Source organism: Phalacrocorax carbo, chromosome 7, assembly GCF_963921805.1.
Source record: "Phalacrocorax carbo chromosome 7, bPhaCar2.1, whole genome shotgun sequence".
NCBI classification, from domain to species: domain Eukaryota; kingdom Metazoa; phylum Chordata; class Aves; order Suliformes; family Phalacrocoracidae; genus Phalacrocorax; species Phalacrocorax carbo.
The window spans coordinates 10939638-10964637 of NC_087519.1; the positions used below are offsets into that span (position 1 = coordinate 10939638).

At 37.0% G+C, this 25000-nt stretch overlaps 2 protein-coding genes across 2 annotated transcripts in view; one reads left to right on the forward strand and one right to left on the reverse strand.

Annotated features, from left to right (window-relative positions):
• Positions 1-11417, reverse strand: part of EFL1 (elongation factor like GTPase 1) — an 82447-nt gene extending 71030 nt beyond the window's left edge. The window contains exons 1-10 of the mRNA XM_064456288.1: positions 11365-11417; positions 10517-10621; positions 9794-9861; positions 9524-9608; positions 8151-8284; positions 7397-7534; positions 6297-6511; positions 1753-1876; positions 795-871; positions 515-651 (exon numbers count right to left, since the gene is read on the reverse strand). Of these exons, the coding sequence (XP_064312358.1) occupies positions 515-651; positions 795-871; positions 1753-1876; positions 6297-6511; positions 7397-7534; positions 8151-8284; positions 9524-9608; positions 9794-9861; positions 10517-10607 (1069 nt within the window). The 5' untranslated portion in view covers positions 10608-10621; positions 11365-11417. The remainder of the gene's footprint in view (positions 1-514; positions 652-794; positions 872-1752; positions 1877-6296; positions 6512-7396; positions 7535-8150; positions 8285-9523; positions 9609-9793; positions 9862-10516; positions 10622-11364) is intronic.
• Positions 11067-23929, forward strand: SAXO2 (stabilizer of axonemal microtubules 2). The gene is made up of 4 exons (XM_064456295.1): positions 11067-11581; positions 17667-17846; positions 19084-19286; positions 20959-23929. The coding sequence occupies exons 1-4, from the start codon at positions 11247-11249 to the stop codon at positions 21939-21941; spliced, it is 1701 nt and encodes a 566-aa protein (XP_064312365.1). The 5' UTR covers positions 11067-11246; the 3' UTR covers positions 21942-23929.
• Positions 23930-25000: the final 1071 nt, after the last annotated feature.

Here is a 25000-nt window from a genome sequence, read left to right on the forward strand (position 1 = left end):
CTGATCAGTATTTATACACCAATAACTGTGCATACCTACTACAGTATAATGTGCATTATATTATAAATGAGAAGGCAGTCTACACACCAGTCAAACAGCAAAGGCTGACTAAGAATGCACATGCCTAAAACATAACACCAGATGCTTACAGCAGCTCATGGGCAGAAGAGTTAAGATACTATTACAAAAAGGCAGACTGGCTTATCCTTCAGGAACAACACTAAAATTTTTATCTAAAACTACATAATGAAAGTAGTGTTAAACTACCTCCAGTTTCAAAACTTATTTTCCTAAAAAAAAGGACACATGCAAAAGTATGAAGTTGGTAGAATCATAAGCCTAATTGTAGATATGTACCTTAATATTACAAGTGAGAAAACAGGTCCAGCTAGCTCAAGCACGGATGTGAAAAAAGAGAACAAATCATACCAAATCACACACTGAAATATGTAAGCACTCTCTGAAGTCTGAGAACTGCCAATAGAACAAAAAGTAGTCTCTTTCTTAAGGATACAGAGGACTGCATCAGATATTGGTAGCCACTGGCTACAAATGGCATTAAGATGTACTTTAGGGTCCGCATGCCGCGACTCCCGTGCACCAATTTTCAATCCCAAAGATGTGACTATCTTTTCAATTTTTTCTTTGTCTCTGTAAGGAAAATAATAAATAGATTTAAAAAACAGAGCAGCAATACGTAACAAGCAACTACAACATTTCTAGTTTGAGTATTTGAAAAAAATCACCATAGCACATGGAAAGAGATTCCATGAAAACTTTATAGGTCATCTCACCTTTTCATAACAGCTTCATAGAGACTCCATATGTTGTCCAGCACCAACTGCACAAACAAAGGCTTCTTTCCTTTTGACTGGTAGAACATAAACATACAGCTTATTACCAGCAATTCCTTACTCCTACAATAGGCTTAAGACTGCACTTTTAACTGACCATTTTCATGAGGAACATGCAAAACACTTATTAAAAATCAAGACAGTTACCTGTTTCTACACAAGACCACTAGTTCAATACTCTGTCTTATAAGAATGGTATAAGCAGAAAATAAACATGAAATTTGTAAGTGAAGGACAAGGGTTTCAATTTCAGGACACGTCTACCTTGAGCCTGGTTATCACCCTTTTTATAACTAGTAATCCTCCCCTATGAAAATACAAAAAAAAAGTTTAATGAAAACTCCCTTCTCACCCCTCTTAACTTTTAATGGTGGAAACCCTTAATGCAAGAGAAGCTAGTTTTCAGGCTAGGGTTTTGGTGTAGCATTCAGTGGGCTCTCACTCCGGCAAAAAAGATTTTCTAAATATTAAATCCTAAACCAAACATGAATATGCTAAATTCCTTAGCTGATGAAGGACTTCAAGTAAGACAGAAACACACTCGCTACTCTGGTTTCTACATTGTTAGTCTTCCATCATCTTGTGTGTTTTGCTCTATACTGAATCCCTGAAGCTGGAACGTCCCTTTCGTGAACGGAGACATTTAAGAGCAACTGTGAGCACTGTTAGATGAGATTTCCTCCGTGTAGCTTTTGAAAGGTCAGTTTTGGAATGTTCTCTTCTCCAAGGGCTGATGCAAGGCAATCCTAGTGACTTCATACTTCCACTGATGTGGAGTGAAAAGGTACTGAGGTCAATTTTCAGAATACACTATGAGGAACATTAAAAAAAAAGTCCCAAACAAAAAAAAACCCAAAACAAAATAAAAACCAGGTAATATTTCTGGCAACCTCCCTACCTGATCCCCTTTCATTATCTTCTTTGCTTTTGTATTTAGATAATAATCTCCCCATAAAGTCTTCAAAAGTACTGCAGGCTTGATTCCAATCTTTTGGCTGTACAGTTTGGCAAAATGTTCAATGCTGAAAGGAAGCAAAACGCATCTTGATAAACGTGTAATGCTGTTTACACAGGCTTATCAGCCTAAGCAACAGACAGCTTACATGAAAATCACACACAAATCCCAAATCCTTGTTTTACTCCCATTTTTACAATTGCCTTCACTTTAGCCCACACTGTTTAACATTTACACCTGCAAAAATATTTTAGTCATAACAGCTCAAAAATGTCAGCAGTATTTGTATGTTTTTGTTTTGTTTCAAGTCCACTTCAAGGCTAAACTTGTTTATTTGAAATAAATATTTGTGTACTACCCTGTAGTAAAAACTCAAAACCATAATACAAAAGTTCTAAATATTTACACGATGACTCTGAAATTTATTGAGACATCCCACAACACATTTAATTATGGTCTGTGACCAGAATGATACAAGTTTAAAATCAAGTATTCTTCTGAGCCACGCCTGAGCCATCAGATGGTGGTAATTATTTTTTAAATTAACTACTTAGGGCACTTCTTGTTGTTTGACTTATTACTTTAACAATGAGTAAAAACCAGAAAATAATGTAAAAACTGTAATGGCAAAACTGTGTTATAAAGCCAATTGTGTTGTTCAGTGGTCCCCATGAGTTAATACAAGCAGGTTGCTTATGACCTGAAGAGTGTGTCTGCAACACTGTATAGTTTCCTTGCTGAATATGTTCAGTGAGCAGTAACAGAAAAAATTCCCACATATTTGTTCCTTGTGCACACAGAAACAAAAATACATGTTTAAATCAGAACAATCCTATTTACAGAACAACATTTGATAATCTGTTCTTTGAAATCCAGAATACTCAAATTTCTACACACTGAAAAGATGACCAGCCCATGTCAGCAAGACATAAGCTATGAGATCTGAACTAAATCCCAAAAGGTGATTTTTCCCCAGAAACTATCCCAACCTCTGAACAGGGCAAGAACCTTCAAGATTCTTATGCCAGCAGCTCCTGCATATGCATTTATGGCATTCTTTCAACACTTGAAGATTATTAGAAAAGCATATGTACTAATTGCACTGGATGAGGCTGGCACTGCCTAACGGCTTAAATTTTTCTGCCATGACAGGTCATAATACCTTTAGGAACAGAACCCACAAGAGCAGTCAAGGCTTGCCCCAATTAAGAAAATGCTCCAATGATCCATATTTCACCAGATCATACTGCTGTCAGCCCAAAAGTACATCTTGAAACTAATTAAGGAAAATGTTCCTTCCCTCCCCCATTATGTGATTCATCAGAACCAGGGCCCACCTGGTTCATAAGAAACAAGGTAGTAGCAGAAAGCCAAAAATCTTCATTCAGCTTCATCAAATATTTTAATTAAAACATTTTCAAGATGTGAGGGGAAAATGGAGAATTAGGACAGGTATAAATAGGAAACCTAGCAGGTATGAGTCCTGTTATTTGTCCAAGCTGTAGGCACATTTTGTGGGACAGAGAATAGATTAACACAAATTAGTCTACTGTATAATGTATAAAAAGTCTGATCCAGACACAGCAGCAGAATACTAACATCCCTTGCCTAAGTTAGATGAATAAATGGTTTTGGCTGAGATATAATCTTGTACACAGAGAGTCCAATTAATATAATCTTTAAGAAGTCTCAATATATAAAGCAGAAAGGGATTAAAATTTGGGGAACCTTAGCAAATATGTTTTTTAGTCTCATATTCAATAAAAAGCATTGTAAGTTTTTTAAGCTTTTCCTCCTGTATCATTATAGTATGGCAAAGAATAAACAGAAAGCCTACCAATCCTCTCTAGTATACAAATATACCAATCACAAAAATAAGGACAGGTCACATGTGGCCCATTTCTTCCCCCCCATTTGAAGATAAATTACAATCAATATTTATACTTCAGCCTTACAGAAACTCTGCAAGTAAGGTTCAAGCCACTTGACAAACATTTCAAGCAGCAGGTACATAACAAATGCAAAGGAACAACTAAAGCTTGACCAGTTACCACTCTACTTCACATTATCCTAGCATATATCACTAATCATCTATCACACATTCCACTCTGCAGGAAGTTACTAACATATAGCAAGTGCTAAAAGCTTTATGGGAGAAAAAATAAAATTAAAAAAATTAACACAAGGTATTATATCTGAAAACAACAAATTAGAGACTCTCAAGCCCTAAGCACTCTTCTAGAGAAATTTTTTTCTCCACCTCTCTGTATATACACCAATGTTATTACAAAAGAGATACACAACTTGGAAGTACACCAGTAAACTCCTCTGTTTAAAGAGAAATATTTTTCAAACTATAGTATTTTTTGCTAAAAATCTGAGCTGGAGAAACAATTCCATTTTCTGCCACATTTGTATGAAATTTAATTCTATCTGCAGAGAAATTATCAAAGGAAAAGAAATCATGAAAGGAAGATAACTATCTCAATTCTCACTTTTACAAATATAAGCCTTATACTCACCTACCATTTAAGAACAACATGCTTGCTTTCTCATTTACAAAGGTGATCGTAGAGCATTTATGACCACAGGCTAATATCAGAATGTGGTTCTGTAACCTATAAAATCTTAATAGTTGATGATTTATTTGCAATTATCAAGTAGCTTAAGCTAAAGAAATAGGTTCTAAATTGCTTTTGAGCTTATAATTCTACTTCCTGTAAAAAAGTACTCCACTGTATCATTTTCTTTAAGAAATATTTTCCTTAATGTTTAGCATTCCCTGACAGCATACTTAGAGTACTAATACTAAACCTAGGCCACCTTTGAACTACCCAAAACAAAAACATAGCTTTCTGTTTTCATTTATTCCCTTCCACAGACTTTGTCAGTTACCAAAACAAAAGCAAGCTGCAAATTGCCAAATATTTTTCCAAATAGGACAAAAATAGCAGATAGCTCTAAAATCTTTTCAACATCTGCTAAAGATGTTCTTATTCTGACTCCAAACTTGAACAAGTTTATAACAGTTGCATCCCAAATACTCTGTATAGCAACAGTTTACTACCATAATCTGTTTTTTTTTCAGGGGATTTCAGTTAGAAGTTAGAAATCAGGAAAGCTAAATACCCCACAGAAATCAAAATACTGCTTCCCTGCACACCATAAAACAGAAGAGTGACTGTGGGCACTGTATGGGAACAGAGAACTTCAGATAATGTGTGTTAATGTGTGGATCACCAAAGGTATCAGAAAACCCCCTCCAGCCTTCAGAAATTAAGAGTCTCCCCTCACACATCCTCAGGAAGTTCTCTTTCAGACTAAAGAATATTCCAATGTGTCAGAATTGGAAGATTTGTTTTCAATTTCCTTTACACCACTTACACTCTGATTTTTCTTTTTATAAAATTTTATTACTCATGGCAGATAATTAAACTAAACCCATTTCATTTTCTCTTTCCTCCGCAGTGATAAGAAATATTTGTGTTAAGGCTACAAACTACACGTGGAACCTTATTTAAGAGCTTGACTTTGACTTAAAACTCCTGGAGGTGGTGTTTTTTAAAAGGTTTTGCAATATTAAAGACATGCACTGTATTACTGAGTGGACCTTTTTAATTATATTTTCATGATGGAAGACAACGACTCCACCTTGTGGCAAATAATCAGAACATCTGTAACCTTTACACTAGCCTGCTGCCCTTTGAAACTAACTACTAAGAACAGGACTGAAAAACAGAATTGATCATAAACGCAAATACAGTAATCCAGAAAATTTTCTAAAATTGTTCTTTCCCCAAATTCTTACATTTACTTAAACATCTCTGCAATGCTCTTTTGCAACTGCTGAAACAGAAATATAATTATATTAGATACCGAGAGATAAGAAATGCACCTGAAAGAACAACAGACAAAAACTAGATTAAGACTGATGAGCATAAACACTCCAGAACAAATGCATGATTCAAGGACAAGTCAAAGTCTGGTGCAGAAAAAAACAGATCACAGTAATGCTGTAACCCAGAATTGTACTGGACTGAACTGGACAGCTGAAACTACTGCCCTGATGCCAGTTGCCTGCCTTATGCTTCTTATGAAAGTCACTGTCCCTGTAGCTAGAAGGTCCGGTCTACTTGTGAAACAGCTCCTGTACTGCCACAGTTTTTGGCCTGGTCTATTACAGCCTACCAACTGTCATCAATTAATAAAATACTAAGTTTACAAGGCTAGGCTGAACACTGCAGTGGGCTCAGCAGCTGCTATCTAAGTAAAACAGGGATCCCTGTCACATGGATGACAAAGCTGGTAGTATCTTCAGCTGTCCGGTATTCTGCATACTAATAGTATATTAGAAATTATTACATACAGTTGCATATTACAGAAAAATATAAAAAATCTTTAGAAATATGGAGCAACTGAAAATACTTCAAGATTAACTGCAGTAATCGATTTAAAAAAAAAAGACAGTAACTAAATCCCAGACTTACCCAAAACCCCAGCCATCAATCGCACTGGCAAACACCACATTTCCGTGGTCTGGTGAAAAATAAAGATGTGAATCATCAGTATCTTCCAATCCAGCGCTCCAGTCATAAATTTGATCCCCTGGTGCAGTGTCTGAAATACTTTCACTTTCCATTTCTTTCCCAGCTCTTTCTTCTAAGACTTTAGAGGTAAAGAGCGTTCCAGTGACTGCATTGATCTACAGAAGGATATGTTAAAACACCATAAGATTCATTCACTCTTTCACAACCCTTGTAATTAAAATGAGATTCCTCCACCCTCCAAAATATAAAAGAGAGATTTATTTTTAAACAAGATAGCAAACCTGTCATTCATTTTGCAATATGAAACGCAGACCTTGTGCATCTGATCCTGCCCATTTGAAGACAACAGGAGTTTGATGAGACTAACATTGTAACTTAAAACACCGTATACTTTCCATGTCAAACTTGGCCATATCAGGATTGAATCAGATATTCAGTATCATGAGTAATACACCTTGCTTCTCAGAACAAGGCAAGGTGAAATAGGAATTTGTTACTGCCAACAAACAAGCAACAAAGGAGGGCAAAGGGAAACCAGGGAGATAAGTGCTTAAAAGCAAGCTTGGGTCATGGATGTTTGAAGGCAACTTAACTTACAACTTAAAAGCTGAATTACCTTTTTCCCTGCATAAATCCATCAATATCAGGAGCAGTCTGAAGATACTATTTGTCTACCTCCAAAGAAGTTTAAGAAATTTAACAGGAAGAGCAAAACAGTCAGCATATTATTTCTAAAAATGAAGACTCCTCCTGATGACCTATCAAGAGGCATTTATTACTTTTTTCTCTATCATGGGCATTATGAACGAACCTCAAAATGAAACCAGAAATAAAATATATCTCAATGTTAAAAATCAGACTAGACGTTACAGTGCTTGATCCTGCAAAGTAAGAAAAAACTGGTTCTGCTGATCTAAATTGATTCCAGCTATAAGGCAGTGAAAACTACAGTGTCTCTCAATTCAAAAATGGAGAAAAGGGGGAAGAGAAAAACCCTCAACAAAATCTGCTGTGTGAACATGATACTATAGAATGAATACCTGTTCTAAGATATTCTTAAGGTGCAAGTATGCTTCCTGAGGGGTGAGCTTGAGCTCCACAATCAAGCGATCGATTTTATTAATGACCAATACCGGACGTATATTTTCTAGCCATGCTTGCCGTAGAACCGCTTGAGTCTATTAAGAAGGAAATAGTTTTAAAAAATCCATTATAGAGAGCTTTATACCACAGAAGAGATGGAATGTTAAAGTAAATGGCAATATAATTCTAAAATTTAATTAAGCTTATAATAAAGGATAGGCTGACATTAAAACCAGAAATTTGACTCCCATAGTAGTGTTAGTTATTACAGAACTCCGCAGAATGGCAGAATTCCATGCCAAAAACACCCACAACACCACAAAAAAAAACCCTCTTTAGAAAAGTAAGCCATGAAAAAAAGCAATCTCAATGTTATTTTACATATTTTTTCAATACCCTAAAAGTACATGTAAAGATATTTTTCCTTTAAGACATTTATTTATTCTCTACACAAACATTCCATTACTTGAAAAATTGCATACTCACTGTTTCAACCCTACATCACTACACCCCGTCACCAGCATTGCTCAGCTCTTCAGCACAGCTATGAAAGCAACTACCCTCTTTTATACCTCAAGTACACTGTCTTTTATTAGAAGGTTTACGAAAATCCTTAAACCAGCTCATCTTTTATTTCTACATAATACACTTAAGATTGTGCTTACTGTGTCTTCTCTACCCTCTTTATCTATTTAATATACTTTATTTCACCTGTGGACAGACTCCTTCAACAGCATCCACCACTATGATGCAACCATCACAGAGTCGGACAGCAGTAGATACTTCTGAAGAAAAATCCACGTGCCCTGGGGAGTCTATTAAATTAATCAGATACTCCTGATCACCTAGGATCAAATAATAAATTAATATTTCAGAACAGTTTTCAAAAATATTTATTTCAGCCACCCTGTTAACACTGCTTAAGCTATTATTAATTTCTAAGGACCAAATCTGCAGCAGCCATTACCCTTAAGAAAAACTCCAATGGGACAGGAAGACTGTCAGCAGTATAACATCTAGTGGCTTGTGCCTAATTGGTTTTAATTTCATGCTTAATGCCGATCTCCATCTTTCAATGCCCAACTGCCTTCGGAAAATTAAAAACAAAAACACACCAGCCAACCAAACAAGAAAAACCCTACCCCGAACAGGCTTGTAGTAATATTAGAGTAATCACTAGCTAAAACACAATCAACGGCATTACAGGCTGCATTTAAAGATAAATCATGACAGACTGTCATAAAAATAAACCCTACATTTTTGATAAAATGCCTCATTTCAACCTTGTGATTTTTTTTAAAACAGACTTTTGACTCCATATTACTAAAATATCTTCATTATACCAATACAGGAAAAGTTTTCAGTATTTTCTACACTAATCCCCAAAAAAATTCTGTTTAGCAGAGACTTCAGTCAACTTGTGATGAATTCACTGCATTTCTCATCAGGCATAATCAAAATGAGATCAAATGACTTTCCTGTTTAAGAAGTTGTATTAGAGTCTAAATTTCAATACAACAGGAAGACAACAGACATAAAAGGTTCTAACCATTACAAGTAACGCAGTTTCAGAGTTAATAAAGCAGCCACAGTTTACAATACTTCGCTGGAAGAGCAATGATTTCAACTATTTTTTTATAATCATCTGTAATGGAAAGTCTAACGGCGGCTTTTCTGTTCATGCAATTCTTCTTTTAGTTATTCTTATCTAAAGATAAGATTGTACAAAATCATTTTAAAATTTGCTGCTTTTTGAAAGAAGATCTTGCCTTTCAGTGACATTATTTCTAGAACTAAGATCAAAATATAAACATTTAGATCTAAAAGAAAAAGATAATGGCACTTTCATAATTGCTACCACTCAGAAATACAATTGAAGATGGTTTTGCTAACCCTGAGAGGGAACTTAATTATCTTGGTTAATAGCTGAATACATGCCTAAGTCTTTGCAGAATCATGGCCTAACACTGAGAAACAGAAAAGGAAAAGTTGCACACAAAAAATGTCAACAGCAACAATGAAGAGGCAGGAAAATTAACAAAAACATATACTAAAGTTCATACTTGCCAGCATCAACAACTTACCTTTCACAAAGTGCAATGAAATTGCACTAGATTTCATGGTTATTCCTCGGATCTGTTCGTCTTCTCTACTGTCTAGGTATCTCAGCTGGGTACAAAAACAAAAGAGGTGATAAATCTCTAGAATTACCTTCACAAGTTACTTATCAACTATCAAAGAGTATGACTGTGAGAAAATGAGGTTTAGCAAGACTAGGAAGAGAATTTCCTTAATCATCACTGGTTTACAATCCCAGCACATACACACCAGAATTTTGTTAAAAACGACAGTACCTTTCCTGCCAAGCGGCTAGAGATTATTCCATTGCTAGATATTAGACAATCAGCTAGAGTAGTTTTGCCTGAAAAGAAAAATAAAGCACTTCGTTTAAGTTAATACAGACAGTAGAAGATGCGACAATATTATAAATGCTGATAACATCTAGAGTTCTGAGATATCAACATTAATAAAGGCTTTAAAATGCCATGAAAGGATAAACTAACTTTAAAAAAATAAATCCATTTATAGAACTTCACCCATTAGGTACACACAAATTTATTTTTGAAGAGTGGATGCAATGTCTGTCATGACCAGAAAAGCAGACAAAATAACAAACAGTACATCAGAACCTCAATATATCATGCAATTAGTCCAAAGATTTGTGTCTTAAAAGAAGCATTTATTATTTCCACCTAACTTCTTCCTTTAAACATAGAAATACAACAGCCTGCCTCACACATGTATATATTTCATTCACACCAACATTCAGTTTCAACTATTCCAAATTACTATAGCATAAGGCTCTCTTAAATTCTAAAAGATAAACTGCATCAGGGCAAAAGAAACATGCATAAAGCAAATTTACTTCTCAGAATCAGGATTCAGACAGTTTAAAGCTAAATCTGTGAAAACCCATTGCTTTAAAACAGCGACCAAAATATTTTACCATCATTCAAACTAACACACCCCCAAGTTTTCCTCACAAGGCTTCTGTCAGTTGCAAGCACATGTCTTACCATGATCCACGTGGGCCAATATACAGATATTCCTAATTCCAGAAGTCTTCTTCTGGAGGCCGACCATCTTTTCCACACTTGTGAGGACCATGGTTAGCCAGTTCTCTGAATGGAGGAAAGTATTTTATTTAGGAGACAACTTAAGAAACAGCTGTTGGTTGGTTTGGGTTGTTTTTTTTTTTTTGTTTGGTTGTGGGTTTTTTTTTTGGGGGGGGGGAGGTGGGTGGGTGTTTGGGTTTTTTTCTTAATTACAGAAATTGTGACTAGAGCTACTCATCAGGGAAACCTCCCCTGGCACGTGAAGCGCATCACGTTCCTCAGACACCACTGGTACTACGGGTCAGATACCAGACACTTAAAAAACACGGCGTTTCTACATTTTACAAGAACCGGCGTTTTGGGTTCTTGGTCAGTTTTTCGTCATGTACCACCACTGAGCCGCCTCGGCTCTGCGGTCCCGAAGGTGCCCCGGAGAGCCACAACCTCACTGCTCCGGCCTGGCCCGTCCCGCTCCCCGTTCCTCCTTCCCCTCCCGCCCCTTCCAGCGGGCGCCACCGGCAGCCGCAGCCCCCGGGGCTGCTCCCGGCCTTCCAACGCCACGGCTCCGCACGGCCGTCCCAGGGACTACCGCTGCAAAGGGGGCCGCAGACCCCCGCCCTCGTTTACACGCTTCCACGCCGAGGACTGCCGCCACGGCGCGAGAGGCGCTCGCAGGGCCGGGACTGAGGGGATGAGAGGGGGAGGCCTCGCCCGCCCGGCCCACACGCGCAGCCGGTCCCGCACCCCGCTTCTGCCCGAGCCCCCCCGCCGCCAAACGACACCCCCGCGGCGGGGGAGGGAACCCTCACCTCCGCTCCCACCCGGCGCCGCGCCGCACGCACCCGGAAGCCCGCGCCCGTTCCTCCGCCCCACCCCCGTACGTGACGGCGGACGGAAGCCGGCGGGGGCCGCTCACCGCGAGGACGCCGCCGTCGCTATGCGACGGAGCGCTTCCGTCGCTACCCCGGCGGAGAGGCGCCGGAGCATGGGGCCGCCTCGGTGCCTGTGTGAGATCTGTACCTGCGGGTAAGCAGGGGCCCCGCCGGTCGCCACCGGCTTCGGGGAGCGGGGGGAGGCTTGGGGTCCCCGGGAGGGTTCCCCCCAGGGGAGTGGCGGCGGCTCCCCCTCAGGACCCCGCACCCTCCCACCGCCACCCCCATCTTGTATCCCTCCTCATCCACCCCCTGGGGGGCTGCGCGGGGACCCCCGTCGCTGGTCGCGGCTAATGTTTTTAGCAGGGGGAAAGCAGAAAGTGGGTAATATTTCCATTTCAACAGTTTCTGGCTTCACTTTTTTCTAAAAGGGATCTCAGTAAATGGAAGTAATATGTTTATGTTTACATAACATATGTTTATGTTACATAGGGGGGAAAACATATCTTAAATGTATTATAACAGAAATGAATGGGCGCAGTCTTTCAAAGGCACCTAGACTAAACCTCAGAATCAGGCTTCTCCCTGAAACAGGGCGAACTCAGCTCTGTGGAGAGAGGGACTGCTCCACAGGAACCCTCAGAAGAGTTGTGGCTAAATCAACCTTGACAGAAACCTGTGCAAGCACTACAGCCTTTAAAACAGATTTAACATATCTGCCTTTCTAACATCACCTCCGGTAATGCTCTGCACTATGAAGGGAAGCCCCGCTATGTCTTTATATTCAAAGATCCCATATGGAGACACACAGTTCATCATTGTCCTGGGTCTCTTTGGCCCAGGGAGGCTGGTATAAGATGGTACAGCAGGCAAGTTTTTGTTTAAAATTACTATTACAGATCTATAAGCAATATTATCAATGCCATAGGTAAAAAAATTTACAAGTTGGTTTTCGCAAAATCATAAGGAATTTAAACCTTGCAGAATTTACATATATATTTATAGCTTTAGAGTCAGTATGGTTAATATTTTCGATTTCTTCTCTGTCTACTTAAAAAACAAAAACAAACAACAAAAAAAGGAAAAACCAAATGAAACAAACAAAAAAAAACCCAGAAAAATAAATAATCATCCTAGGATTCACATCCTCAGATTCAAAGATTCAGTCTTTAATATTAAAAAAGAAATCCAACAGCTACATACAAGGAGAGTCATTGTAAGATCGCAAGAGTGTGATCACTGGCTGTTGGAAGCACAGGACCAACACTACAGCTGCAAAGCGCACCATGAACTACAGCTTTCATTTTGAGGTTTGTATAGCAGAAGCACTCCTTATGTGTTTCTGTATGGGAATTCTGTCTACCTGTTCATCAGCTACTTTTTTTCTTTGATCTGTAGACAGAGATGGAGACAGGCAGCGTGTAAGGTTTCTCATGTACTTTTTGGCCAAGACTGTGGGTGTAGTTTGCCCTGTAAATTTGGTTTCGAAAGTCCTAGATTAATGAAGAGTTGGAACACATAGTTTTCATGATGAGATATCAAATCTGGCTCAGGCTCAAGCATAAAGATGCTGAGATAACAATCTGACAGCAAAAAACCAGGTTTAACTCAACTGAAAATTCTCAATTCAAAACCAGGTTTAACTCAACTGAAAATTCTCAATTCAAAACACCAGTTTATTAATATGAATAATTGAAAAAAACGTGCACAAAACTTATGGTTGAAAATAAATATCACTGAAGTTTTTACAGTCAATAAAATCTTAAGCCATTATTGGTTTAGACAGCACACTGTGTTTGCTTCAGTGTAGCTATAGTGTTTCTGTTTTTAGGGGAAGACTGGTTGCTTGGCAGTGTTACCTGGACATCGCAATACATAGACATCTTAGAACAGATTTCAAAGTGAAGAAAGAGATCTAATATTTTGTAGAAGTTATAATTTAGCTATTTGCAGGAAATTTTGTGGGGATATAATTACTGTTTAACTCTAAGTAATAAAATAGAAGGAAACAATCTTTCTTAGCTGTTCACAGAAGAAAAAAAACTCAGAAAAGTTTTACAAATTTTTTACAAATACAGGGAAGGAAAGTCAGTAAAACAGAACTTTATTCTGTTTTCTATTTACAGGGAAGTGGAAAAAGCCTCCAAAGTTCCAGAATGACCTTTTTTAAATTGTGACATACATAATGCACTCATTAAAGGCTGACATCTGAGTGCTAGTGTTCATACTTAGGGGTTGCAGTCCTGGGCTCTTAATCAAATACTTGTAACAAGATCTTTAAGAATATTTTGAATAGATTCCTGCTTATTAGACTGAATCACTTTCTGTGCCTATTAGGTGATCTTTTTGAAAATCAACAAATAATTGTAATGCCAAAACCACCGGAAGCATACCCAGTGCTGAGCATGCTCAAAGATCAATTTGCAAAACAGTTCCAATGCTGGCGACCTTCTCAGGTTTTAATAACTGACATAACTTCTTGCCTTTTGAGCTTAAGACTTCAAGACTTTTGTAGTAGCATAAGATGCTACCAAGGTGGTATGATGATCATTTTCAAGTTGCTATGGTAGAGATGTAAGTTTAGTTGGAGGTTTGGTGTTTTTTTTAATAACCACAAAAATGTTCACAACAGTGCATTCTGCAGAGTAATGCCTGGATTCTGTATTGTTTCCTAAGATATTCCAGATCCATTTCTTATTTTAGAAGTAGTGTATTTTTAATGTGAAGAAACTATGAACTAGTCTTACTTGGGATTGATCCATAAAGAGAATTAAATATTTTTACATTTTCTTACTTCCCGTAGGTTCCAAATGTGTTAATACAGGAGAAAATTACCCCCTGCTAGCAAGTACAGTCAGGCTTCAGATCACTGGCTCAATAGAAATGTCTAACAGCAAATATAGGATGTTAAATCTGGCCTCCAAAGGAAGAATAAAGCCTCTGAGGCAGATGAACGCTCTGCACTCAAGAGTAGTATTCATCACCATAAATCACAGAATCACAGCATACAAAAGCATAGAAGTTCAGTTTTGAGGTATAAAGTACTGCTTCTTCTCAGTTTGTCAGCCTTTCCCCATTTATTGCACTTTTGTTATCATTATCAAATAAATCTAGATTCCCAAATAAATGTAAGTTAAGAGGAAAAAGGGTGATTTCTCTAAAATATGGGATATTTAAGACTTCATACTGACCACGTGTAAATACACGCAAACCCAATAAAAGCTACTAGGTCTCCTGTTAACACTAGGAAAGCAGGTGACTCAAAAATACAGAGTCCATACTTAACTTCTGTCTTTCAGACCAGAGCATGTGCACAGGCAGTTAAAAAAACCCAACGACTTTGAGGGTTTGGGTTTTAAAATGAGTTCTTTATGATGATAATCATTCAATTTTCCTTATTATTAGTGTAGTTCTCTGACAGCAAAATACTTTGTGGGAAATTTTAACAGTCTTGATAGCACTTTATAAAAATGAACTGTATGGATGCCAGATCCTAAATAAGTGAAATTCAGCATCATTCTGTTAAAATAATCAGAGCAACAGCATTTGGCAGTAAAGAGTCCGTACACTGTCATTTTTATTTAGCTAAGATTCTGTTCAGACCTTATGCAAGACACAAGATGGTTAGTCTGCCTGAAAGAAGGGAAAGAATAATAATCCATCAAAGCAGGCATCAGGCAGTCATAGGGGAGGGCATATTCTCACCAAATTCATTTGCATTATCAGTAACTCTCGGGTTTGAAGTTTACTACAAATAACAAGTTTAAAATAATCAGTGACTCAAGAAGTTCTGTCCAAATTGTAAGCAACATGTTTCATTTTTCAGAGCTGTAATTTGTCTTCTCTGATTAATGATTATTAGCATTTTCTCTCTAAAGAGCTGTGATTCCCTATGTAATCAGTTTTATCTAAATGAAAACTTTGGTTTAGCTGTTGGACAACATCCAAAAGTAGATTTATAGGTTAACGAAAAAAAACCTATTCTCTTCTCCAAGTCAAATTCACATTTATATTAAGGTGATTTTGCATTGCCTTTTAGGCCCACCGGAAGTTCTTTCACAGCACAGAGTAGGATGTAGGGTCTTCCTGAACAGTCTCCTCTGAATCCAAGTAGTTTTGTGCATAGTTAGAGGCTGTTCAGAATTATTTCATGTGCTAGAAATGACTGGGATCAAGGACATTTTTGATTTAGCAATTAATTCTAATGAAATTACAAAAGCTTCTTTCCTTGGAGAGATACATTAAATTACTTTCATCTCTGTGTTGAATCTACCAAGAACTACAGGCTCACTCTGCAAATAATTATTTTTCTAGTATCTGTTTGTAGCATGACCATTCAGCAGTATGGGGGATATACTGACAATATTGCTTAGAAAATAGTGAGAGGTAAGTCTTTAAAGACTGATGATGCCAGAACAGAGCATGCATTTTGTTTGGTGATTGGTCTTCTGGACCAGCTTATGGCAAATTGAAGAGTGTCACAATGAAGTTTTTGTAGACGAATATTGTTTGTTTCAAACTCCTTTGAATTGTATGCCTAAAATATGTGAACATTATAATATGATACCCTATATTTCAACACATATGTTCAATGGTTGTAGTTTCTCTTTAGCTGTTACTTTTAGACCTACATAACACAGCATATGCTATTTATACTTACTGAAAAAAAATATTACTAAGGTAGTAACTGAGTTTAATGAAAAATGTAGTGGCAGGCAAGCACCATGCTGAGAAACAGCCCACACTCACCTCCTTGTTTTCCTACCTTTCCTGTTCTTTCCCTCTTCTTCCTTTCCCTGCTATGTTCTGAATAAGTCTCTCAATTGTTACTTGACTGGCTGTTGACTTGATTGAAAAGGAGTAAGCACCTGAGGCTTTGAAAGGATCTGGCTTCCTAGACAGGGCTACTTCATTTCTCATTTATTGAGCTACTGAGCTGGCAAAGTCAGGCAACCCAAACTAATACCAGCTTTAGGGATCTCCAGTTCCAGATAGCTTCTTTTAGTGGTTTTTTCATTTCACTTTTCCCAGCAGGAGTCCTTCGTGTCTGTTTCTGTATTCTATTTTACCTTGCTTTATTATTTTTTTTTTCCTTCTTGGTTTTCTTCTAGTGCTAGCTAAATTTCTCTGCAGACCTTTGAACTATTCCTTGGGTATCCACCTTCCTGAAACTTGATTTACACCCAGTAAGAGGTGTACACTTTTACCCTTCCTGTTCTTTAGTTATTGTTAGTTTTCATGTACAGAATGTTACAATACTTATTTATCTAAAAAAATATTTCTTGTTATTTCCCTTTGCTTATATCTGAACCAGTATTGGAAGTTGTCAGCCACAAGTAGGAGGAACATCTTTCATTATATATCTCCTTAAAGGAGAGATTAAATAATAATCATGTCAGATAAAATAAAATTTTAAAACTATGCTTGAAACAAACTACCAGAGACAGGTGTGTTATGTAAATTAAAATGAACATAAGATTTTTCAAAGCAATACAGAAAATAATGTGTACATTTTAATTTCATGCATAATTTACACAGAACAACAAGGTATAACTAATAAATTAAGTAATGATATACCTCTTAGCACCTTCTAACACAATGATGTCATTAAAACAGGCATCAATAACAAGCAGGTGTAATTGAAAAAACCTGTTAAGAAAAAAAGGTTGTCATTACTTCTAAACAAACATAGGTTTTGGACAGAGGATTTAGTCAGTCTGTGAAAAAAAGGGTTGAAAAGTCAGAAATGACCTGCAGAGCACCAGAAGTGCAGTTGAGATTTCACACCACTAAAATTCTAATCAAAAAGGGTTAATCAAGAGTTGTGCCTAAAATAGGTAAGCAGATGCACAGAAATGAAGACAAGTGATGAGGGAAAATGGTAAAAAAAGAGACAATATGTAAGGGGAAATGAAGCAAATAAGACCAGTAGTATCATTAAAGATTAAAAAAAGAGAGGAAAGTGCATCTTGGTGGTAGCATCATTTAGAGGACTGAGATCAACTCTATCCATCCTCGCATACTGATACTGTTTATTACTGTATTAGTATCCTGTGCTTCGGGACCTATGCCATCAGCACAATATTTTGTGGTTTTGTCACTCAGAAAAGATTTTAAACACAAGCTACTGACATTGTTCAATCTTCCCCATTTGTTATTCACTCCCAATAGATAGGGCATGGGTTTTTCCCCTTAAATGAAACTATTCAAAATGATCTCATCTGATGTGTTTTACCCAGGCGCCATCGCTGCCCTCATAAACCCACAAGGATTTATGATAATGGACAACAGCCGTGCCTCACAACAGAGTATGTGGAAAAATATCCCAAGTATAGCAACATCTCTCCTCCCCGGAGCCTTAAGCCGAAACAAGAGTACCAACTGCATCGTGGGAAAATGGAAGGAATTACAACATTTAAGTAAACATTTTGAAGCAATGTGTTTTACAATGAGTCTGTAAAGTTTCTCATACTTTGTCATTTAAGGGGGGACTGAACATTGTATTGCAATCATTTTCAAAATGCAATCATTGCATCCTTTACACTTTTAGCATATTTAAAAGTATAAATTTTGAGTGTAGAACTACAGTTACCACAAAAAGGTCATAAAAAGTAGTGAAACACACATAGAAAACATGCAAGCATGCAAAAGATTTGCATTCTTTACAACATCCTTTAACCTAAAGATAATCTAAAATTTTTGTCCTTTTTTTCAGCCTGGTTTGGAAATCTAGGTGTCATTGAGCCTGAAAAAACTGGCAAGCTAGGGAACTTTCTGTAATACGTGTGGAATCTGAGATAGTGGGAAAATGGAACCTTACGAAAAAGGAATAGAGATTTTTTTCTTTTTTTATTCACACAGTTCTAAATTATTAGGAGTTTGAAGAAAGCCAACTGTAAAAGGGTTCAGTAGGTCTGTCCTGTCAGTGCACAGACTCCGATGTTAAGCTTACAAAATTAAAGAGCACCTTTCAAAGGGTTAGAAAAAGACATCACTCTTTCTTTATTAATAATGTGATAGGAGCATAAACCTTTATTTTTCCATTATTGTTTTCCTTTTAAGGGTAACAGGTGAAAAGTCTTTATTTGTTTATAAAAAAAACAGAAAGGACATACATGGAAAGGCCAAATGCCCTTCTGCAAGATTGATCGTGTACTGCATATACTGTTTAAACAGCTACATGTATAATATGCACCCTTTTGATGTAATGTGTCCATTAAAACATGGTGAAATGCTGTTTGTGATTATATTCCATTCTCCTCATGCAATTAGTAAATGATGCCACTTGTAGGAGTTTGATCTTTGCTCTGCTTCTGCTTTCTCGGTCATTTCTTTGTAAGGTTATAGCAACTTTCTCTCATCTCTTTTCAGACGTCTTAAAGAATATTTTTAAACTGGGAATGAGATTCAGAGCATTGAAAAAGTTGCTTTACCATCTACTTTTGAATAGAGGCTATATCATGCATCAGAGACCCTAGATTTATGTACTATGGTTTTCTTTCCCCCTTGCTATCCCTCTAACATATGGCATCAGATTGGTTTTTCAGAGTAAACATTATAAGTCATTGTTTTTCCATATAATGAAAAAATGAGAAAGGTGACTTCATCAGAAAAAAAGAAGTTTTTTAACCAGTGTTTCCTTTTTCTCCAATTCAGATCTGATTATTTACCATATGATGTTGTGAAGCGGCCTTTTCGGGTACAAGAAGAATATAAACCAAAGATGGGAGAGATAGAACTGGGAACCACATACCAGAAAGATTATAATGCTTATAAAATACAACCAGTGACATTAGTAAGACCGCTAGAGAGAAAACACATTACAGGAGGAAAATTGGATACCGTACCAACCTATCAAGGTAATAATATATGCTGCCTTTAGAAAGAGAAATAACCAAGATGAAGGTAGTATTTTGACTTATCTATATCAGAAACAGGATTTCTTAGTCTGAGCCAGAGAGTAAGACATAATAGAAAGCAGGTGATAATGCCTTAAGATGTTCAGCACGCCAGTTGTTTAGAGGTGACATTTATTGATTCTAAACAAAAAGCCTTCTCTAAGGTTTTCTTGGCTAGAAGGAGAGAAATTCTAACATACACTTGGTTAGGCTATCTCAGGCAAAAGTTGGTTGCAATTAAAGTGCCAATATATCTTTCAGATATTTTTAGCTTATGTAACATGTTTTTCCCCAGTGTAGGTCAAAAGTTTATTTTAGATTTCTATCTCGTGTACCGTATAGCTTGCATGTCATCCTAGTAATGATCTGGTTTGACACAAATTATTCTATTACAACGGTCAGCACAAAAGCACTAAATCTTTTAAGTCATTCTGGGCAGTGACCTTGATATACTTTATACAAGTAGAAAATTTTACACATAAAATGTGTTACTGAATTTGTTACACGTGCTTCATTGCAGCCCCAGTTAAAAGCAACTAAAAATAAATTATGAGATATGATCTACTAGAGTGCCAGGATGAAAATCAAGATGTTCCTGATTATGAGTGCCAGTGGTATGGAAAAGATGCTTGAGATAACAAGAATCAGGTTTGTCTATTAAAACAGGAAGTTAGAATGCTTGGTGCAAAGTGAGCAGATGAGGGAGTGCAGTGACAGAAAGAATTGGAAGGATAACGTTTGGGAAAAAAGGCTCTTCAGAAAAACCAGTTTTATTTCACTATCTTCTTGAAGCTTAGGCCTATGCCAGATGGAAATGCATTTATATAAATACATTCTATTTTTATTTATTAATTCTAAATTATAAGAAATGGAAATATTTCTGTTTAGCCTGCATGTAAGTAGTAAGCTAGCAAATAATGAATAATTTAGCCTAGTCTTAACATACATCTATGACAGCATGCAACTGCTCCATTTAAAATGCATATTAGCAGTTCAACAGGGATTAAAGATCACGGAGTGAAAAAGACATGAAGCTGCAGTAAGTACGGTGATTGCAAGATAACAAATTGATTTCAGCTGCCTGTGAAGAAGTTTAGGCCAGACAGTAAGTTTTGTAACTATAGCAGAACAGTCTGCTCATAAAAAAAAAAAAAACAGAAGCAAAGAAGAAAAAATCCCAACAAGCTTTAAGATGATGTAATGTTGGTAGGGAAATTATGAGAGAGAATTCTCCCAATCGGTAGCGAACATGACCCGTTGACCTGTGAGGTTCCTTTCAGTCTTGTATATTTGCATAAACTACTAAGTAAAATGTAAGGTACTGTATATAAAACCTGTATATGGCTATTTTCTGTATAGAACACACACTAAATATCTATATGCAACATTTTCTTTTTCCTTGGGGAAATACTCAAAAATATTCAAAATATACAATTTTTGTGTCTGTTTTTATCATATCAATAGCAGAAGACAGATTTGTCATATCACAGACACACCGATAAAATTATCATTCTCACTTTCATCCATTTTCTTTGTTTTGCAAGATTTCATACCAGAAGAATTTGGCTTAATTTTAAAGGAATGGTCTTAAGTAATAACACTTGTATGGTGAAGTTTTGTTTTTGTCTTAAAGATGACTATAGGTCATGGGAAGTTCAAAGGAGGGAACCTGGTAAGGTGGAGCATATATACCACCCACCTACAGAGAAGTTTGGAAATTCTACTACATTTCAAGATGACTTTGTTCCTAGGGAACTGAATCCCAGACAAAGTTTTAAACCTCCTTGTGTAGCCAAGCTTTCAGATGTGCCTTTTGATAGTACTACTAGCCATCGCACTTCTTATATTGCTCATCAACTGGCACCAAAATTTGTAAGACCAAAAGAAGAATACAAGCCAAACAACCAACCCTTTGAAGATCTCACAACACACCGGAATGATTTTAAAGGGCTACCTGTGCAACTTGTAAAAAGCTGCAAGCCTGAAAATGCAAAAGTTGGTTCCAGTGCTCATTTTAATGGAGTCACTGAATTCCAGGATCGGTTTCAGCCGTGGCTGGTCTCCTTGCCAGAGGTCCGCAAAAGAGAAGAGTATGTTCCACCACCAGGCAACATGGATTTTAACTCCACGAGCCATCTTGATTATGTTAAGCATGAGATTTCTCCTGCTGTCCCCATAAGACCAGTTACTAATGGAAGAACCACCAACGCCCCTTTTCAAGGGAATACTACTACAAAGGAAGACTTTAAAGCCTGGGGCAACTGTCGGCAAGAGATTACTAAGAAACAACAGGAAATTCCAAAACCCACGGGAAAATTTTATGATTTAACTACATTCAAATCTCATTACATTCCACATCACATCGTTCCAGCTCAAAGTTTCAAACCTGTACATGCTATAGTTCCTAATTCAGCTCCTTTTCAAGATGAAACTATGTATCGCACAGAATATACTCCCAAGAAACAAGAGACCTGCCCAGCAAATTATCCATCTCCTCCAGGTTATGTCTATGTTAACACAGATTCTCATGGTCACAAATTCTTCTGCCAGCTTACTTCAGAATTTTCCGAGTCAAATAGTAATCCTATTCCAAAGGAAGTAGCCGTTCTGTCTTAATACTTAAATGCAATATTTCAAGTACCCTGGTGAAATAATTGGAATCCTACTTGCTTATTTTTTCTTTAAATAATACTGAAAGCAATTTAAAGAATGCAAATTCTGATTTTAAAAGCATTTAAATTAATAGCTTGAAGAAAAGCAAAGCAAAACCAGAAGTTTATACAAGGCTAATAAAGATTTACCTAATTTTGTAGGAATAATGCATCTTACCTGGCATCTCTTCTTTTTTTGGTCATGAATTCTAGTTTCCATTACTTCCCAGATTTCATTATGCTCCATCTCAAGCATATGTATTGTACATTTAATTCCTTCATATTTTCTGCAAATCAAATTATAGTATTTGCGAAATAGCAGGTATCTTTTGATCATAACTTCTTTTTCATAGTAAGCAAATAATGCTATAAGAATCTAATAATTAGGTCATCAGACCAGTTTTTTTCATCTCATCAGTACTTTGAGTAATCTGATAAGATGATTTTTTTCTTTACATTCTGCTGTCCAAATCATAAGATAGCATCCCATGACACCTAGGCATTTCTAAAAACAGGTTTAGCTTTAGTCATCATTACTTTCCTTCCTTCAGTACTGAGGAGAATATAAAGGTCACACTGTAGTTTCTGATAGTAATTAACAAGAAGTGACCTTGCTCTTTTTCTGTACACATACTTTAAATCACTCAGACATAAAAAGCAGGTCATTAGACTCTGTTTCCTAATTTCTCTGATAGTGCTTTTTCAGCCTTACTTCCAAAGGAAACAAAGCTGATGCAAAGCTTTGGAGACACTGACACACTAAATGCATGTCCTCCCCACCTGAGTAACTTGTAAACCCAGTGTGCAAATTCAATCACATTTCACAAAGAGATTTCATGGATGATTGTTTTTCAGGTTTCTAAGGTAGATGGTGATGAAGCAGAGAGAACCATGTTCAAAAAGTTAACACCCATCCACCACAGTTTTTGATCCTCCTATCTGATTTTTAAAGCTAAACAGCCTGTTATCACTGTCAAAGTTCACTGCAGAGGCAGTCTGAAGGGGAAGGAGGCAGAAAACTATAAAGGTGTATGTAGAGATAACAGAAAATAATGTAAATTCAGTTAAGAAAAGAAATATCCACTGAGATGCAGAAATCGCTAGACAGCCTGGCTTCAGTCTGTCTGCTCTTCAAAGAATTACTCGTTACAAATACACAGAAAATGAAATTTTACAGAAATTGTACATGCAATGATTATGTGCTTCTGTATGAGATACCTAGTAGTTTCTCTAGGTACCTTTACCTGATTTGGGGAAATCTAGATTAACTGATTTCAGTCCTATTATGTCCATGATTTAAGCAAGTTCCAATAAACAGCTTTATAATTAACAGTATTATCATGTTCTATCACAGTACTGCAGTATGATTTTTATTTTTTTTTTCCACTATTGCATATCTTGTACGCATTGGTGTAGGGCAGTCATTTGGGTTCTGAAGAATTATGTGCTTGTACCTCATAAACCAAATCACCAATAAAAGGGCTATATCAAAGATGGAAACATGTTGAAAGCAGGAACTGGATCAGATAAAAGGAAGAAAGCTGAACTGAATATATTAGCCGTGCATAAAAGCATTGCTTGAGAGAGCTCCAGACATTATTACACCGTCAGTTACTTTCAGGTATTTTTTCGTTTTGTACTGTGTTCTTTGTGATATGACTTACTCTATTAATGAAACAACAATTCAATTAAACTTTTATCTCTGAAGATTATTCACGTCCCCATCTGGTAAAGACACATTTTGGATTGGGCATGAGCAAGGGCAACATAAAGCTGTGATATCGTAAAAGCAGGACAGGAAAACGTCTAGTTCATTGTCATCCTTCTGTACTGCAGAAGAAAACAAACTACAAATACCCTTTTCTTTATGAAACTTGAGTCACTCTCTGGCCACTACTGAGGAAACAAAGTCAAAACTTCGCACAGTTACACCCATCCAAGTCCTATCCTATACACAACCTTGGTACCTCATGAGAAGGTTACTGAACCTCCTAATATCCTCCAGCTCTCTTTTCTAGGGAGGAAGAAACCTCATTGAGAAATTAAATCTGAATCCATGAATTGTGTGCGCCTGTGTGTTCTGGTGAAAATGGCTCTTCCCTGGGTCTGTGAGTGAGCCCAGATGCTTTTTGTAATTTTCACAGCTGGTTTTTTTTAGCTCTTAGGTCACTTTTCCCCCTCCTCATTAAGTTACAGAAAGTCATTTGCTGCCACCTACCAGCAGAGTACAAAAATTTTTGAGAGGAAGTGGAGAGCATATTATGATACATTTAACAGTTCCTCTGCAGATGTGTTTGAAGACTTTTTTTTAGGACGGAGGGGCATATTCTCCTTCATTTTGCCCTTAATATTTTCCCCCAGGTTTAATAGTGAAAGAGAGAAGCCTTTATTACATTACAGTTGAAAGAGCCACACCCTACTGATTGTGCTTCCAGGAAAAGCATCAAATGATATCATAAACCTTCAGACAGTATTCAATACTTGAGGTCAACTTTTTCATAAGCAACGTATTATTGAAATGCAGGCAAAATGAACAGCAGGCTGGAAAACTAATATTTCTCAAAATAACAGCTGTTGAAAAAGCGGTTTATGATGTCATGCTAAACCAAGATGTAAAAGCAGAAAAGTTATTCGTGGATCCAATTGCTACTCTCAAAGTGCTTCTCGTGCACTATGCTACACAGCATGCTCCACAGAACTGCTGTACAGAATCTTTTCTTTAAAGACTGCACAGAAAGAAGTCATTGTTGACATAAAAGGAAAATTAAATAGACCCACACACCTTTGCCAACGGTACCATCTAGGATAACTCTGAAACCCACCATTTTATTACTAGACATGTAATTTCAGCTTAAGAGTTTTCTTGTTCATATTATTTATGACACTCTTCTTTCTAAAGACTATTACACATATTGGATATTCTGAAACAAGTTGGGTTTTTTTCACATAGCTATCCCCATCACCCACTAAATATGAAACATAAAGTTGTTCTGTTGGATCTAAATGAACTCTCTTGGTGCAGTT